The sequence below is a fragment of the Echeneis naucrates genome, chromosome 2 (genome assembly GCF_900963305.1).
Source record: "Echeneis naucrates chromosome 2, fEcheNa1.1, whole genome shotgun sequence".
Lineage (NCBI taxonomy): Eukaryota > Metazoa > Chordata > Actinopteri > Carangiformes > Echeneidae > Echeneis > Echeneis naucrates.
This window is the reverse complement of record NC_042512.1, coordinates 16,852,087-16,872,093: the sequence shown is the minus strand read 5'-3', so window position 1 is coordinate 16,872,093 and position 20,007 is coordinate 16,852,087. Positions and strand designations below refer to the sequence as shown.

The 20,007-nt window shown below is 40.4% G+C and overlaps 1 protein-coding gene across 1 annotated transcript in view; it reads right to left on the bottom strand.

Moving 5' to 3' along the window:
- The window catches only part of LOC115055063 (interleukin-1 receptor accessory protein-like 1), a 232,127-nt gene that overhangs the window by 101,899 nt on the left and 110,221 nt on the right, over positions 1 to 20,007 (bottom strand). The window contains exons 5-6 of the mRNA XM_029520504.1: positions 4,066 to 4,252; positions 2,562 to 2,715 (exon numbers count right to left, since the gene is read on the bottom strand). Of these exons, the coding sequence (XP_029376364.1) occupies positions 2,562 to 2,715; positions 4,066 to 4,252 (341 nt within the window). The remainder of the gene's footprint in view (positions 1 to 2,561; positions 2,716 to 4,065; positions 4,253 to 20,007) is intronic.

Here is a 20,007-nt window from a genome sequence, read left to right as displayed (position 1 = left end):
CAGCCCACCTGAGCACTTCTGAGCGGCACAATGAAAGAAATTAATTACTCAGTTTAATGGTTTACCAAAGAGCACATAAAATCGCAGAGTCTTCTGCCTTTTTTATTTTTAAATGCTCGGTATTGTGGACACACAAGACTAAACCTTAAACTGAAGTTTCTTACAAGTTTAGACAATGGCAAGTCATGGTTTGTGAAGTTCCCCTCAAGACACTAATAGACACAGTCTGCAGAGTATTCTCAGTAACTTTGTGAAGCTGGCATTGCGAGAACATTTTCTCCCCTTATTAGTTGTGTTGTGACGTACTGTTCAATTTCACACTTCTTTTCACTGGTCCTCTAGATGGGTATATAATGGGGATAAATGGCTGACAATTTCCTGAACAATTGAACCTTAGAATGGTTATTATCATGATTAATTGTGAAAATTAGGCAAACTTGGGTCCTTCACACAAAAAAGAAATGACTGTTAAAACTGCTGGAGGACACTGAATGGGTAGAAAAGCAGCGGCTGTTACAAAGTTGCTTTGGAGTGAGGACTGATTCAACCCTAAACGCTATAGAGCTCTCTCCAAGAACAAAATCTACCTCCCTTATAGGATGCAATGTGTTTCATGTATACTCATACAGTGACAGCAGACAGGAAAAGAAGATAGATCAAAGGAACTAAGTAGTTAGCAAGATCATTGCAGCAACGATGTCTGTACAAAAGAAAATCCTGCGTTCGAAAACTCAACACTTCTTCAATCGGAGACAGGAAATAAAAAATGAAATCCAAAAATTCAAAGTAAAGCATCCAAGCCTGAAACCAGAATTAACACTGGCATTGCTTTCTAAAGATGAAAAATATTCAGAGAGAACAATGGGAGCTTGTGTTATATCGTGTTTCCTCTAGGAGAGACGTATAGCGAAACACGGTGCGAACTATAATTATTTATTTGTATCTTTGCAATCGGTAGGATCAAAATAACAATAATCTTTGTTCACGGAGTACTTTTCAAACTCTACTGGATGTTACAAAGTGGTGAACGGAGGGAACGCAAATGACACGCAAAATAAATAAAACAATCAACTGTATAAAAACTAACCTGCTGTGGTGAGATGTGACCTACGGCCTCTGTGAAATTAGACTGAAGAATAAACGTCCTGTAAAAGTTTTTACAAAATGTAGCGGTCACACGTATTCATCCATTTATTTTCTTTCCTGCTTGCTGTGAGAGCTGGATCCTAACGCAGCATGATTTGGGTGAGACAGGCTGCCAGCCTATCATAAAGCGTAAAAAAGACACATTCACACCTGTGGGTAGACTGAATGTGAGTGCAAGTCTATTTCTTCATCATAAACGCTGCTTCTACTGTCACAGTCTAATCATCCATCATTTTTTGCCACCTGTTTTTGAATGTTGAATGTCTCCAAAGTAGAGAGAGTGGAGAGAAGAATATTTCCCCTCGATAACATTTTGAAGTTGGTGAGAAAATGATTTATGACTTAACTTGGCCTTTACTGGAATCTGTCTTTGTCCCTCTCAGGGGCCTATAAAACGTAATCAGTTAGCAGTTAACAGCCAACACTTAGCGCGAGCCTCACACCCACAATGTGAGCTCGCCGCCGCACTTAAACACAACAGCCCCTCATTTCTGTTTCAGACTGACTCATCTTACATTTCTTCATATCCTCGAAGATGTGAAACAGAACCGGAAAGTCAGACAGAGGAGAAGATGGTGTCGTTATTCAGTACAAAGCAAACGTGAGCTGTACGTTCACAGGATAGATTCTGATGGGGCAGCTTTGTAATATAGGAAAGAGATATGATCAAGTCCTGCTCCTCTTATGATTCATTTTGTTCCCAGATTGGTTATTGAAATTCTAAAATATTACTTAACAGCCAAATAAATGAAGCAGTTAAACTGGCACTATTCAAAAACAAATTTTAGTCTGAGCTCTTCGTTGCTGTTTACTGATTACAAACTTAACATGACATCACTCAGGAAAATTACCACAACTACTTCCAGTCAGATAAGCTAAAAAAAAGTGTATAATTAGGGTTCTTCCCATCCATCGTGCCTGCTGTGTCAACTTTGGCTGTGACAGTGTCAGTGGCAGGCAATCTGTCGCCCACTTTAGGTTCAGGCTTAAATATTCCGACAGCCATAAGAAAAAGTGCTGAAGTGGCTCTGTGTGAATTCCACTACTTAGCAATTAAAGCAGCCTGGAAGTCACAGAGACAGCTCCACTATTGGCAAAGGGTGCAGGGATCAGCTTTAAAAAGCTTAATTTTCCTAACAACAACAACCTGAAGCCCTTTTTATCTGTAGAAAACACTCGCCACACAGAAAGCTGTATACAAAAACAGGGACGTACTTTTATGTTTATACCTATTAATAAAACATATATTTGTTTTGCGCTTTCAAGTGTGCTGCTCTTTTCTGCACTGTCATAAGTCTGGTTCTTGGGTCCTCTTACAATAAAATCTGCCTGTAAAACATCTCAACCAAAGTAAGCAGAGTTGACTCTTAAATAAGATTTAGGAGCAATAAAGAAATGTCAAAGATTTTCTTTACCTGTGACGGATAACTCAGTCGTCCTCCGCACCACAAAGTTCCCAAACTGGAGTTCGCAGGTGTAATTCCCTATGTCATCTTCCCGTACTTCCTTGATGGACAGACTGTCGCTCCTCCTTTCTATGGTTTGTCTCCACTGCTTTGGCTTGCACTCCTTTATTCACAATTCAGGAAAAAAGCATGCACGAATGTTTGAAATTAAGCAAAACACAATTTGGTTTTACTGTCGGCTTTCATAGAAAACGGGTTTTTAATTCAATACCTCTACTCATGAGGACATGGCTAACTCCAAAGAGGGCTGCTTTGGGATTCAACTGCCATGAAAACCTTCCACAAACTGATATATCATAGAGGAAAGGCCTCATATTAAAACACAAATTCTCTGCAATTTATTTCTAATTTGTTTGCGCCACCCCTGTTTGTCCAGATTCTAATAATTTTTTAACTGGGATTTATGAGGTTGAATGGCTTCCCGTTCATCACTCTGAGCGGAAGGCAATACTACTGGAGTTCATTTCATAAAGCCATTACAAAGTTTGTTTGTTAAATCTGCTTTACTTTGTTAATAATCAGCGACTCTGAAATGAGAAATTTACTTTAATGGGCTGTACCATCAATACTACTGTCATGAGTGATGCTAACACCTTGCAGAGAAATTAGAGAAGTATTCCCAGTTTTTGTTTGTATTTGTAGAGTTAATGGTTCTTTTAAATGGGACAATAAATTCCTAATTGTGCACATTTAAATGTAATGCAAGGTCCTGAGGCATTCCTGATGTTTTCTAATCGTTATATTTTAGAAGGATCCAGATGACACACACTGTATGGTGGATAATGGACCTCCACAGCTACCATTGTTTAGCTGGAGCATAAGTATGGACTTTGACAAACAGTCAAGGACTTTCAGACTTTGTGCCCCTGAATACCTAAGGCAAAGGAAACTGGGGCACAGAGTCTGGCTTCAAACTGCGATCCAAGACGGGCCTCCCAGAACTCAACCAGCCGCAGTGACAAAGGAAGAGCCAATAACTCGAGGGTGCAGAGCCACAGCGACTTTCTATTTTAAATTTTATTCAGTTGGAAAGAAAATAAACTATGTGCCGTCTTAATCTGGCACACTTTCACATTTGATAAATTGGTACGCAAACTGCACATAGCAGCTCCTCCAAAGTGGCCTGCATGTCAGGGCTGACTGGGTAAGCTACACTGTGGACCCTCCATAAGGAGGAAGAGGAGTTCATGTATAGAGCCAGGAGATGCATTTATTTTATATTTATTTTCTTGATACTTGTAGCTTCAGAACACAGAGATTAGACAATAATTAGATTTAAATAAAGCTCACATGAAGTAGGTTACTCTTCAAATAAATTACCAATCTTCCTTCCTTTTTTTTTTTTAAGTGAAACAAAAGACCCATTTGGACAATAGCTTACATTTTTCTTTTCTTGCCTCTGAATTTGAAAGTAATTATTTGTTCAAAATGAAAACAGATAGTTGCACCTTACCTTGTACCACACAATCTCAGGCTCTGCTCCGGGCTGTATATAATCCTCAATGCCGGGGCAGGAAATGTCTTTGCTTTTGCTCAGTTCAGCTTTCTCAAAGAACCTCATTTTGGAGTTGTAGCAGAGGTCCGTGTCATTCTCCGCCACTGTGAGCGACATGGATACCTTCATGCAATACGTGGAGTTCCTGTGAAAAAGTTGAATGAGTCTGAGAAATTAATGAGTTTTATCATATTGAAATCTCACAGAGAACAATGAGTGCCACTCGTCCATCTCTGGCTTCAAAGAAACTCCTGGTCTGTGTGATCAAAATCTGCACAATGCTCAATAAAAGCATTTCATCTCATCATTTAATCCAGAGGAAGACAGAAAGAAACCTTCCTCTGGAAAGTAATTCATGTTTTTCACCATTTTTCAGCCATAAACCAAACACACACACACACACACACACACACACACACACACATCGCTTTTATATGTGTGTATGAGAGGCAGGGACCCGGGTGGTAATATGGAATGACAGCTCTGAATGTCAACAGCACTTGAAGATTGATTGAGCCTTTTGTTTTCACGTGTTAAGCAGATACAGTGCGAGCTAGCAGAAAATTACTTACTACAATTGATGTACTGTAACTACTCAGGTCATACACATAAAGAAAGGGAATTATAACACAAGGGAAAAGAGCATAAAATGCAAGATTACTTGTCATGTTTGGAGGCTACATGCTTGCCTGGTTGTGCAGATCCATCCACGGTGGATGGACAAACAGTTCATTTCACTGCTTGGTATTGCAATATTCCTGCAGTAATTTATGCTGCACCTCCATGGGGAGACAGCTGTCTCTCAGTTTTAAACCAATCTGGAATCCTGATCAGGCTTAGCCCTGCCTTGCAGAGCGCCACAAAATGCAGCTGCTGAGCATCGACACAATCTTGTTTGTGTCATTATTGGGACAGTGATTTGGAGATTGGACCTGCTGCTTAAACAATTCTTAACAAAACATGAGACTCAATGAGCACATTGATTCACTCTGGACGTTGCTGCTATTTGAAGGAGGGGAGCTAAAGCACAGGTCCTCTAAGATCAATGAATTCAATAAGAGCTCCTTTTCTTCACCCAAACTGTCTAATAAGACTGTCACATTTGACAAGTACGATGGCCTGCCTGCAGTAAATCCCTCCTGGTTATAAGACCAAACAAATTGGCAGTGTTTAGGAAAATCTCTTTGCTAATTTTACAACTAAAGCTGGTTACACAAATTGAGCTGAACCAACAAACAATTACAAACATGTTAAATCCTTACATAATTGTGCAGCATTAGCTGCTTTATGGATTAGTACAACACACACTGGTCTTCGCTACAGTGGCGGACTACAACGCCTCGCCCTTCGGACTGGCCAGTGGCGTGCTGTGCGCTTGAAGTAAGTGTGCCATTTTCATGAGGCCCAGATGCAAATGTGACATGATGTGGAGATTATCCCAGAAAACTTCTACCAGATGGACACCTGTGCAAATGAGATCCCATGGGTGCTCTCTCTTCCCTGTTAAATATTCTGGGCAGCACTGATAAACTCACCCGCTGTAAGTGAGAGAGACAGAGAGAGGGAGAACTATGTCATCTGCTTCGCATGAATGATCGATGGTGTGGGCCAACACTTTGTCCTACAATGTCTTTCCAATATTTCACATCCATCATGACGCCTTTTGAGCCCGAAGAGCCAGGTGATCTCTTGACTATTCACTAAGCAGGTGTAATATTCATGAGGACTATGCAAAGCAAGTAAGCAGGAAAACTATCCAACTGCTGCATACTCTGGAGACTGCACTGCTCACTACACACCGAGCACTCGATGCTGGTGGAGCTGTGCATACTGCAGATACAGTGATAACAAGCTAGGTGATACCATGGCATTAATGGGTGAGGATGTCTGTCAAAACGTGTCAAACTAAAGGGGATATGCAATGTCATGGCAATGATAGATAACATCCTGCATACATCAACTGAAAGAAGTGTCAGGATGACAGCTACTGTATATGGCTGGAGGGCATGCAGAGGACTCGAGCTGCAATCTGCAGCAAGCGCAGTGAAATAATGTGCAACGGTCAGTTCAGAGTTAAACTGCCTGAAAGGTTTATGATTGTCAAACTGCAGCAAAATAAGGCTCACCTTTCTGTAAGATACTCATGGGATTTCACGAGTTAACCTATAGATCTGTGCATGAAGCTTTTGTCAGAGTGAGAGCCATCTGAATCATGTCAAAAACAAACCATCTCATACATGATCATTTCATCTTTTGTTCTAATGAATATCAGTAAATCTACTCCCAGAATGAAACCAGATGGAATCTGCTCTGCAACGCAGCAAGTGTTCGCTCTGATATTAAATAATAGGGATCAGAATTGATTTAAAATTCTCCTGGGAATCTGGGTCACCTGTGGGGAAATTAATGAACTAACTTAATGAATCTCTTAATTAAAACAACTCCTCCATAAAAGAAATTGGATGATGAAATAATTGCTGATTACTCATTATAACTTACTTTCAACTAACAATAACGCTGTTAGAAACAGATGTCACGGGGTGAGAGGCGAGATTGAAGGTTGCCTCAGGATGCCTTTATTGTAGGGCAGATACCAACCTATAGATAAACACTTTAATAATATGATTATATTTCTGTACATTGAAGCCTTGGCACAATATATAGAACAGATATAAAACCAGGCAGCACAGCGGCGCAGTGCTTAGCACTGTTGCCCCACAATAAGAAAGTCGAGTGTTCGGTTCCCGGCCTGGGGCCTTTCTGTGCTTGCATGTTCTCTCCGTGCCTGTGTGGGTTTCGTCCCACTGTCCAAAGACATCACGTTTAGGTTAACTGGTGACTCTAAATTGTCTGTAGGTGTGAGTGGTTGTTATCTCTGTGTCTCAGCTCTGCGATGGCGACCTGGCCAGATTGACCCCGCACTGTCCCAACCGACACGCCCTGTGACCCAGAAACAAATAAGCAGTAGAATATGAAAGAATGAGTGACACAAAACTAAATCTTTCCTTTCTATGCATAAAGAAGATGGCTTTGATTCTCACTGTCTGAAAACACTACTTTATTCACCTTCTTAAGTTTTAAATGTCACGTCTAAAAGAGACAAGTAAAGCAAGTGAAGCGCTGAAAAATTAAACTTCTGTCAGGATATTTATGAGAAGATTGTCATAGTTAAAATGGCAGCTTCCCAACTGTCTCATCATTGTTCAGAAAAAGGTTAAGATGTTTCTCCACTCGAGCAAGCACAACTTCCGCTACAGAAGCATTTTGATATAAATATTACTATAATCAAGGCGTAGGAACATCTGCTCATTCATTACTCTGTCTGGGTATATATTGGTGAGTCTACAGAGCACAGCATTGGACTAAAACCTTTAAATGTATGTGAATGTGAATTTTGAATTGAATCTGTGCTGCAATAAAAGAAAGGAGCCCAGAATTGATTCAGGTTTCTTGTGTGGAATGATTTGAACTTTCTTTGTTCGTCAGATTATTGCTAATTGTGCCAATTCCTTCCTTCAATTCATAGATCTGAATGTTTCCAAAAGTGCGTGACTGATTGAACGAATGTGCGTCACAATTAATGAAGCTAATTAGAGGAAGCAGATCATTCAACAGACTGATGGGAAAATTTGAATCAAAATCAAATAGTGACTGAGATCAAATCAGGTCCAGGTACAAGCTCAACTCAAGTTTTTCAGTTCTGTAAACTTTTACTGTCTAACAGCTTCCTTACAGTGTGTCACTGTCACTGCATCAACCCTCAGCGTTCTTCTGCTGCCTGTCCTGTCCACACCAGGCCACGATATGGTTGGCCCAGTTATCCTAAATCAGTATTTTATAGTGTCTGTGTAATTTATGGCTGGAGCGAAGGTCACAGTGAGTGGTGAGAAGACTAGGTCTCCTACCTGTGGCACCCGCTCATAACTCATCTGTCAACTGTAGCACCAAGCCCACGATGATTAAGCACCCCAGCTCTCTAAATCTGACTGCGGGCCAACTTGCTCCTACTTAGCCCCTGTCGAAAAGTGTGACACTTGTCTGCCATGCTGGAACAACCAACCAAATCCGGCCGCAATTTTAATCTTTCCCAGCCTCCCACTGTCCACACACCGACCAAACACCCATCCCTCTTTCGCTCTCTCTGTATCTGTCCCTGCCTCCGACTGCCCAGTTGCCCTTTTCTCTCCTGTCTTGTAGTACACGATTTCTCAGGGAGGAACACACACCTCCGTGGATAATTTCATTTCACCATGCTGTGAAAAACATGTCAGCAGCTGTCTGCACACGAAGACTCACACATATGAGCGTGCACGCAATAATTAAAGATAAAGAAACATAATTTTTCCCATGTGCGATATCTAGGACAGAACTAATTTTGCATTACAAGTACAATTTTATTTACATTGTGGAGTCTAGTTGAGGTTCCTAAACAATAAAACCTATGATTACTCAAGAAGTTTGCCTTAAAGCTGAAGGGAAATCCAGGAATACAACAGTGAAGAAAGCGGGTACAGTATCTATCTGTATCTGTAAAATGGCCCAGTTTAAACCTCTAACACAACAGAAATACATTTACGGCACAGAGATAATATAATTAACAATAAAACAAGGTTCAAGCACATCTTTGTTACCATTCTACGAACCTCATCCAAACAATACAACTTTGTCAAGAGACAATTTTTGAACAGTTGAACTGAACTGTCTTTATTCATTATTTCAATTGGAATTATCCGCCCCCCCCCCAAAAAAATAAATAAATAAAAAAAAAACAACAAAGACAACCGTGGTACCTTTTCAAGGAGCACCTTCAATACGAATGTTCTAAAAATAAAATGCAGAACATTTGCACACGCACAAACAATCATCTTGCTCCAAACCCTGCATAAACCAAATATGTCATTTTCCAGTATTTTAAGTCTGAGAACGCCTCAAAGACCTCCCCTTGAATTGTTCGTCTCAAGCTGTCAGTAGCACTTCTTGTGTGTGCAAACGCATTACTCAGTTATTTCCTATTCGATGCCTTCAGGGAACTCATTTTCCATTCCACGACACCCTCAACTCATCTTTATGCTGGCAACCTGATTTCATAACAAGCATAAACAATTTGTCTCCATTGTATTCTCTTCTAACTCCGTCATGACCTTATTCATTGGTCCCCAGGCCCTCTGGGTGTAATGTATGAGCAGCATACTGCTATGCATATCAAATACTAACCGTCTCATTGTAGCAAAGTTGTATCCAGAATTTGCTGTGGACCACTCTGGTGAAAAATGTAAACCACTTGCAGTTGTCTGGTGCTGACTATTATGAAGGTTTTGGCCAAACAAAGCAGCTTCTTTGGAAGATTTAAACAAGAAATGTTCCACAAAACTGACATCAAGATGAATCACGGGATGAAACACTTTTCAAACTTTTCTAGACCGGCACAGCATTGAGGAATGATCACCTGTATTTATTCTGTATAAGCGACAACATTACTGATTATTCAACAGCAGGACTGCGCAGCAGGTAGCGTGGTGGCGTAGTGGTTAGCGCTGTCACCCCACAATAAGAAGGTCGTGGGTTCGGTTCCCATGTCTGCGTGGGTTTACCGGCTACTCCGGTTATATAGGTTATATAGGTTAAATTGACCGTAGGTGTAAATGAGAGTGCGAGTAGCTGTGTGTTGGCCTTGCAATGGAATGGTGAGCTGGGATTGGCTCCAGCAGCTCCATTGATATTATATCACAAAGCTCCTGTCATCCAAAGATTTAACCCTTTAACATGTAAACCCCAGCTACAAACGGAGGTCTGTATCAAAAGAGACCTGGCTCCTTCAAATAAATACAAAACAAAACAAAGCAGTCCAATAATGGAGATAATCCTGTAAATTGCAGCAATAAAAGAACAATTCAAAAATGTAGTTTGGAATCTGTATTCTCCTCTAAGAAGCCTTAACAAGACAACTTTGGACTTGCCACAAAGAGTTTCCCTCTCTTTTGGAGGAGGCACACTTACAGTGCAGACCCGTCTTAAACTCTTTAGAGACCATTCCCTGAAATATTAATGTGTACCAGACAGTCACTGATTGTGTATTACTGCTGCGTGCTCAGACAGTTTTTTTCAGCTAAAAGTGTTGCCAGACCACCCAGGTCTGTATTTTCTGTTAAGTTTTCGAAGGGGGGGCTCATTGTGGAATTGTTTTTTCTCCGTGTCTCTCTTCCACTCCGTTGAAGACGCACATGTGGAATCTCTTGGCTGTAATACATACTGAAAAGACGAAAAATAAGAATAAATTGCTTATGGCTGATTTTAATAGAGCTTTATTTCTTCTACCAGTGCTGCTTATTAGGTACACTTTATTAAATCTAATGCAGTCTAATTCAATAGCCCTGCATTAAATCCTCCCTAATGAAGGGTACAATGTTCAGCTCCTGTTTAAACTGTTTTCAAGAGGTGTTGTTTACAATGTATGACATTTTGGAGGATGTAGTTTGCATTTAATTGCTTTGCTTTATACATAGAGGCGTTTCACTGATGTACATGGGGTGGATACAAAAATAACAGTAATACCACCTGTCCGTGAGAACAATTAACCAGGAACACAAGCTGCAGCCTCTAATGAACATAAAGTCGAACCAGCACTTCTTATTAAATGATTTCATAAACAATTTCAGCACAAATGTTGAACATTGTTAACTTCACTTCGCAAATTAATAAATGTTCTTTTCATAAATCAACAGCTTTTCAAATACTTTAGAATATGCCATATGGGCAATGTTGAAATGAGCTCTTTTAGTTTGTGGAAATTGTTAAGTTCGCTTTCTCTCTCTAATATTCTCTCAGCATTAAGAGTCGAGCGAGCTGTGAGTTTATTTGACTGACAGCAGTGGTATTGCACATGCCCCTCCTTGGAGCTCTGCTGCTCACAATCCAGAGGGGAAAGACGGGAGGCGGGAAGAGGGCAGGAAGAGCTGGCTCTGGTGCCAAAGAGATTGTGCTTGGGGAATGGTATTTCTGACATTTGTCTGGCAGATAAAAACCACCATCAGATATGAGGAAGAGAAGGTCAGTGTCTCTGCTATCAGATAGCACTGGTTTGGCATCTTGTTTGATGGCTTCCTCTGCACAGTCTGGACCAGGACAGCCAAGACGCTGCACATATTGGAGGAGGATTGCAGAGGACAGAACACAAAGTCAAAATATCTATCCCATGTGGCCGTCTGCTGTGTGGGATAAAACTTCAATAAAATTGAAATGAAGTGAGAATATGGTACGTGTCTAAGCTTAACCAAGTAATAAAGAAATAAAAATTGGTCATATTTGACCTTCTGTTGGATCACTCTGAGCAGTCATGCAGACTGTGACAACAGATTTGAGTCAAGAGGTCTCTTAGAGAATAATCTCCACAGCCAACCTTCTCCCCCTCCGCCCCTGTAACCAGGAGCCTTTTGAGTTCAGCTTAATCAAATGGAATCAAGCGTGGGACAAATGTCCAATCAGAAGGAGCATGAAGGGCATGCAGAGAGATTGGTTGAGACCGTAATGCATGCACATGGTGGATTAGACTTATATTCCAATTTCTACCACGACTGCCCCATATACATCAAAATTAGTATATATATAGATGGACAGAAAGCAGGAGCGTTGGCCACTTTTGCTGTGTAACTGAAAAACTACAACCCATTTCTATTCAGCCCGGTATCACATCCTCCTTTGACTGAAAACCAAAATAAAACGTCTGAGTATGACAATATTTGCTGGTGTACTCAGGCATGAACAGCTTTTCCAGTGAATGCTCAGTTTTCAGTAAACTTCTGCATTTTCTCTCAGTTTATACTTTGTATTTGTGAACACCATAGTAAAGAATACAAGGGGCATTATTTAGAATAATACATCTAAACCCTGGAGGTATCTCAACTCTGTAGTTTAGGCTATACGGTCCACACATTCAAGAAAAAAGAAGCCCCGCTGTTGACAGTTGTCCTAGTTAATGAAAAGATGAATATGAAAGGAAGTAAAATTTCTTTGATATACTACAGTACAAGCTGAAAAGAGCATCTGGCTCCATAATGCTAACTATCTGTGTATGTAGGTTAATTCAAATAATGAAATTAAAGTCTACGTGAACGTACTCCAGTGACAGCACAACCTTTGATAGATGGTAATGGGTAAAATATAAAGGTGAGGGCTGTAGAGAAATACTGTAGATACTGAACTGTAGAGAGCTGTTTTTCAGATATGCTGTAAATTCAATAGCTGGTTCTAATATGATGATGAAATAAAAAGTTTAAATGAAATGTTTTTGGGATTATCAAGGGGAAGGTGAATGAAACTGCAACTGAATCCTCAAATAACTCAGGTCAGTTACATAATTATGTCAAAGGCAGATATTTCTAAATATAGATTGAGTCTATTAACTAAATATTTGGTTAGGATTACTGTTATCCATATCAGGCCTCTATCAGAGCATCACACAAATTCACAGGCTGATGGTACTGAGAGTATAATGAGCAAATGGTAAAATATCCATCACTCTTTTAAGGACTCTGACCCTTTAATGGAATATTTTAGAAAATATTTTTCTGTAATGAAAGAGCTGAATAAGGATAAAGTGAAAAGAAATATAAAAATAAAATTCCATTGATTCAGATGCTGTTAAAAAATAAATAGCGCTTTAAGGCCTTTTTCCATTTCCGTTCCAGATGAAGGTCTTTTACTCTCCTGCACCGGGCCCCAAAGTGGTTTCATCACCCCCTTCTTTGACACTGCCATTGTAACATAAGACATCCACAGTGCATATCTGGCCAAGTCCACGCTGCCATATCACAGCTGAATAAAGCATAGTGTGAAAGGTGGACAGGACACAAACAACAGCCCATACATCATCAGACAATGGCTGCTGGAAAACAGCCTCCACTAAACCACATACAGCCAACTAAAAGGCTGTCCGAACACTGTGTCGACACTCTCTATACAAGTGGAAAGAATACTGAATATAGGGGAGCGGCATCAATAACCCCTGGCTGGTGGGTGAGGCGTCTTGGCAAATCCATATCTCACAATTAACTAAAGCCCCACCTGGACACTGAATAACAGCTGCCAGTGAATTGGCACTAACTCTCTATGAACCTCCTCAAGTAGGAATGTGAAGGACGCTCCTTTCTCCTACCAGTCAGGTGTATCTCAGTTAATCCTTGAAAAACGTTCAGCAAGTTTCATAAATTTAACTCTATTAGCATAGAAACAGGAAGCAAAGTGTTGTGATCTGTGATCAGAATGCAATTACAGTCATTTAATTCTTCCTAGCCATTAAAAAACAATTGAAATGAATAAATGACTACTGTGAATTGTTTTATGGAGCTGCTACCAACACCAAATTATTTAAAGAAAATAGATTCAAGCGAGCAGGATACAGGTTACAGTGGGTGTCGATATGTCTGCGGTTTGCTAACAGTATTGACTGAATAAGTATTTTTTAATTTCAGCGTGAGTTCAAAGCCTGATTGGAATGTGACGCAGCACTGCACAGCACTTAGAAATAAACTCTATTAATAAACATCCATAAGGGCATCACAGACGTTTCCTTTCCACAGCGCTACAGCTAGCCGATCTTCTCCTGCCAGGTAGCTTATAACACAAACAGCATCCTTATATTATACATCATCCATAACCCCTGGCAGCACAAACCGTCCCTTCTGCTCCTTAGTCTAGCGTCTCTCATTGACTTTGACAGCTGGGCTGGATCAATTGGACAGGCCCTGACTGGGGCTGAATGACAGAGTGTTCCAGACGGCCCATTCTCACTGTCACTTCCCTGAGAGATCACCAGCCACTCCTGCCCACGAATACTAATACAGTCAACACGGGGCCGTGCGACGGGATGGTAGGAAGTGGTTTTTAATGTGCACGCCCTCTTCGTGTTGGTGGATACAAGGTTGCCAGTTAAGAGACGCTCAGCAGCAGCGATTGAGTCTTTAATAAGTAAATGTGCACACAGACACATGCACTTTGTTATTTCCCCTCCCACTGTTCTTTTGCTTTGCTTTGACAGCTCAGGCCTTGCAGGACATGCAGGAAACCCATTAATAAGCCTGGGACAGTGGCAGCATGCCAACTCCAGTGAACAGGGTCAGAGGTGAGACATTAACTAGCTGCCTGGAAGTGGGATCCTGCACGCTGCTACATCTGCCCTTAATCTGACACTATAATCCCTGAACTCTCCACGGCCATCAATACAGTGAGATGTGTGTGTTTGTTTAGGCATATTTCTGCTTCAGTTTGTGTGTTGAACCAAAGCACCACGCGCACAACAGAGAGATTTTAACTGCAGAAGACTGAGGTGAAATACAGGTCAGTGTTACAATGAAATCTAGTTGAACTGCACAGTGAAATAAAACCCTCTAAATCCCAGTATCATGGCAGGCATGATGCCAAGGTTCTGGATTGAAGTCATATACTTAATGAAAAACTTTTTTTTTTTTTTTTTTATTTTAATCTATAAGTCTTAAGTCCTTACATATTTCTTGTTATATTTTGTATTGTTTAAGTGCCTGTAACTAACCACAGGATTAATTAAATGCCCTGATTCTGATTAATCACAAGAATAAATTAGCAATTAAAATCTGAACCAAGGCACTTTTGATTTTTATCTGCAGGTTGTCAATATTATTTTGGCTCAAACTGGAACAGACTTGACCCTCTCTTGTCTGATCACTCTTAAGGCCAAAAAGACACACAGAAATGGCTCAACAATCCTCCTGTATAAAACAGCACAAATGAAGAGCTTTTCTATGCTAATGCACCAAGAGAGAGACTGGCCTGAACGTGGGTGAGTTAGCGGTATCCTCTCTAGTAGCCTAAAGTCCCGAGTATTTATCCGTTTGTACTCCGTCACTCTACAGTAAGTGACACACGCTGTCACTGCAGATGTTTTCACTCTGCATATGAAAGAGCTCCTCAGGGTGTAACATCTGAAACAGCTGAGTGCTGACCTCGATTTGACACACAGCTCTGATCATCTGCTCCCTTCCCCTCCCATACTGTATGTGGCGTGAGGGTGCCCTCATCATATGGCCGTAACGGCAGACGTGCAGAGAAGGTAGAGCGTGTGCATGTGTGTGTATCGACGTTGGACTGGATTCACATACAGATTGGAGGCACATTTAGTTCCTGTCAGTAGCAGCTCATCTCAGGGGAGACGAGAACTGACATGTTGTGCATGCCTGTGTGCGTGCGCGAGTGTATTTGTGCCAGTCGACGCACACGATGATGCCCTCTGACACCCTTAAGTGCAAGTGAGCAAATACACAAAGACATAACGAGTGCAGACACACTGTTTTATGTGTGTGCATGTTCAGGGAGACAAGAAGGCCAGAGGCATAAAGTTACAAGCTATGTATCATTACAGATTTTGACAAAAAAATCATGTTTACATGCATTAGTTTGCATGTAAACATGATGAGAGAATGAAAGAAATAATGGAGCAATAATTAAAACTACACTGTAAACTGCAGCATTATCCATCAGGGTAATCTGATGGTGTATCTCAATTTTTTAATAAGTAACAAAATGTGCTGATGTTTTGAGGTAGTTCTGCTTCACAGAATTCACACTTCTTCCAACAAGGAACAAACAGGAATGTGACTCAAGCTGGATTAAGAATATGCCTCCTGATTAAGAAAGTACTTGAATTTCAATGATTTGAACTTTCCCAGCTGCTGTTACTTTGCTATTGCAAAACTTATGAAGATGTTTGTGTTCTCTGCAGTGCAGATGGGTCTCTGTCATCATCTGCATTATGCCACATGGTGTCCAAGCTGCTCGTAAAGCATATTTCTATTAGGTCTCACGTGGCTTTTTTTTAACAAGGGTAATGCACATTAATAAACATTTCTGTTGCTGCCCCATGCCTGTAAAATCTGTCTTCTTCTTCTTCTTTTTTTTTTTTTTTTACTTGCAACCCAGTCAGTGATGATAATTTGGTTAGAACAACAGAGGGCACTGAACCTCTATCCTCAAAAGACCTGTGTGACGTGACTGAAATGAGAATGTTTCACCAATAGATAAATTCACCCAGCACTTCATTAGGAACATCATATAATAAGAGCACGTAGGGCCATCGATGCTGATGGATGCATCACATAAAGTACGCCACTCTGACCACTCTGGTTCTCTGGACTCACTGTCATGTTCGTTAATTCTGTATGAGATGGCTCTTGCCTTGTTACATGGTGCATCATCATGTTGACAGTGACAAGTAGGAAATGGCAAACTCTGGCCATAATCAACAACAACACTCAGATTACAGCATTGAATAATGACTGATTAATGGGTAAAGGAGCCGAAAGTTCGCCAAGGAAACAATCTCTGCACCCCACCACCACTAGCCTGGGCCGACTGGGCCGATGGACTCTAGCTGTTGACACAAATTTCTGACCCGACCATCTGCTTCTTCAGCAGAAATCCAGACTCATCAGATCAGCCAAGTTTTTCCAGTCTTCAACTGTCCAGTTCTGCCCAGTGCACACTGATTTCTGTTCTGGCTGACAGGAGTGGAGCCTGTTGTGGTCCTCTGCTGCTGTAGCTTTGATAACTACAGTTGTGAAGACCGGCTGTGGAAGTCCCTTCAGCCTTTTTCTCAGCTTGGACCAGTCTGGCCAATCACCTGTGACCTCTCAGCTCACTTGATTTGTTTTAGCTTTTCATTTTGACAAAACTAAAAATAAAAGTTGCTGCGGTGAATGACAATATCCAATTCATACACATTTTTGCCTCATTGTAATGCTTGCTGCTCACATTATCTGGAGCTCCTGAACTGTATCTGCAGGGTTTTGTGCATTGAATTGCTGCCACATGAATGCTTCATTCGATAAATATATTAAAAGCATATGTGGGGTTTTTTTTTCCCAATAAAGCGCTTGTTGAGTATATATATGCCATGATATGCAAACTGTTTGCTGCCATGAAATGAGGGGTCACTGTCTTATGAGCTGATCTGCAAACAGGCAGAAGCAGCTGATAACACTACAGCAGCGCGTCTTCACTGTGACAGTGCTGATGTGGGTGTCTTATGAATATTCCACCCACACTGTTCATCTTTGACTAATGCAATAACACCTGTGACAGACAACTCACAGAAACCTCTTCCTCACTATCCAGCGATCATGTGGACAGGAGACGTGCAATGACAGCTGTGTATTCCTGATGCCATTCGAGCGTATAAGAACAGATTAGATTATGTCACTGTATGACACACACTACACTGTCTTGCTTAATGCTGGTTTGTTGTATTTGTGGCAAATTGGTCTAAACCTGCAGAATGTGATACAATGAATTACAACAAAGGCGAATGATAGCAGAATCATATATCTGATATATAATAAGGTAAATATGATTTAGAAACGGAAATGTTCAAACGATTCTAATATAATTCTACTTAAGGGCCATAAACAATAACATTAAAATACTGCCAAGCCCTTCTCCTTACTTGTACTAAACTGATTCCCCAATAAAAAATGAGAGATGGTCGTGATGACAAATACTATCATACCAGTCAGTGTATACATCATTCCTGATGTGGTCTGCTCAATATTCTTGCATAGTACTCTGTCACACTGGTTTCTACCAATACTCACATGGAGATAACAACATCATGGGGGCCAAGAGTGATCGGGATTGAACTGTTATAGCATGCTGAAGTTTGAAATATACCCAGTGAGAGATAATTTATTGTTGTGTGGCAATTCGTGTGATCCGCCGCTGAGCACTCTAATTCTTGAGGTCCCTTTATGTTTCAAAAGGTAAGAATCCCCAAGTAAAATCACTGCCAGGAGTCAAATCCAAATATGATATGTTCACATATGCAAGCCCTGATCATCTATAGGACCCACACTGCTGAGACAAAAGAGACGAGCAATTCTCCAAATTGGCTGCGCTGCTTGGGAATTGAAATGAGTCACGTCAGCATAACAGCTCATCACACTGCTACGTGGTTGTAAAATTGGATGAATCCAATTCTGTGATGTGCAGCATTATTGATGCATAAACTAAAAGGGAGAAGGCAAATGCATCTACAAACATCAGACAGTACAACAAATTCTTAGAGAGATATATGTGTGTTAATAAACAGATACGGGTTGGGACAAAAAGCATTCTCATAGAATATCCTATTTTATACGAATCCAGCATTTCAATCGATACATTTAAACGACATGCTGCAGACTGTGCTGCCATTGTTGTCATTGTCATTTTGATTTTATTATAATTTGTGCAGCCGTGTTTTGTTAAGCAGGACATAAAAAAAAACAGTGATTCTATTTTAATAACTTGGCTCCTTTATATAAATTTCTGATTTATATGTGTTGCAGCGATACATTTTCAGAAATAAAACCTGTCTTTGCACTTTATTTTGATCCGTTTGTTTATGGATATATACAATTTTGGTCCAGCCCTTCACAACAGCCACTTAGTGTTAATAGCTTAGCCTTGAAATGCAGCTGTTAAAGTGTAATTAAAGCACGTATAGAGGATCTCTTTATGCTCTGAAACTAAATAACATGAACACAATATATCATGTAAGAAATGTTAGTCAGCATTTTCAAGTCATTTTCGAGGACATACAGCCTCAGCAGTTTTAGTTGATATATGATATGAGAAAGGAATCAAAAGGTTACTCTGAGAAACCGTTGCTCTGCCAGTCATCTGGACTGGGCCCTGGTCTTATTATCTGCTCAACAGAATTCATATTATATACTAATACAGGACACAAAATTGCTGTGATTAGATATTCCCATGTGGTTGATTCTAATGCATTGCTATGCACTTCTGAATGCTGCATTAAACCAGACGTCACACACACACACACACACACACACAACCGCTCAGTCTAATCCACCCAAGGCTTTTATGCCGGCCCTTCCCCCTGTTAAAAGCTGCCGTATAGAGCTGACTAATAAGCCAGTCAAGGGAAAATGCCCTTTACCTACAAGGTTAATAAGTTATTACAATATAATCAAGCATGTGCAACTCTGCACATTGCTCAGTTTATTCCTCAGCTTAAATGTTGCAAAACTGACAGTAAACACAATTAATTATTTTCTCTCTGTTTTTATTTTTTGTATTATGGCTGTTTAGTTCATTTAAATGGAGGATTTGACTTATTTCATACTTTTGGTTCTTGGTTTATGCTTTCAGGGCAGACTCAGGGATTTCTAAATGAGCTAATAGTCAGTGAAATGACATGGTAGCTTTAAAAAATAATTTCATCACGACAATCACATCCTAGACTGTACCAGAGCTAATCAGTGTGTCGTATCTGTTTCCTACAAGGCAGTTTTGATCTGCTGCCTTCAACATAATGCTGTCAGCTACCATAGATGCTTTGATTAACACTGAAAATCACTGTACTGTAAGTGATTATAGCACAAATGCTGGCAATTGTAAATAAAGGTCGATGCAGTAAATATTCAATTTGGGTGGCAAATGTTCATCATAAAGTGTTAAAAAAAAAGCTCTTGTCCTGACTGTACAGAGTACAAATGCAGAAAAAGAAACTACAGGTTACAACGGTCCTAAGAAATTCCTGTGGAATGCAAAAGTGCTCCGTATTCAGAACTGCTATTCTTTCCCTGGGCAAATAAATAAATTTGCTTCTGAATGGTGGAGACTGGCGACAAAGCAGCTCTACTCGTCCAAATCAAATCTCATGGCTCTACTTTCTGTGTGATCACACAATAACTTTGAGCTGACCGATTGTCTACTTTAAGAAATGCTGCTAACATCACTGAATGGAGACTTGTTTGGATTGGTGCTGCCCAGTTCTATTCAAGGTGGCTGCCACAGCAAAGGGGAGTGCGCTAATGGTGCTGAATAGTAATAGCTGAAACCTCTTAGAAGCGGGCTTGTGAAACACAGCTAAAA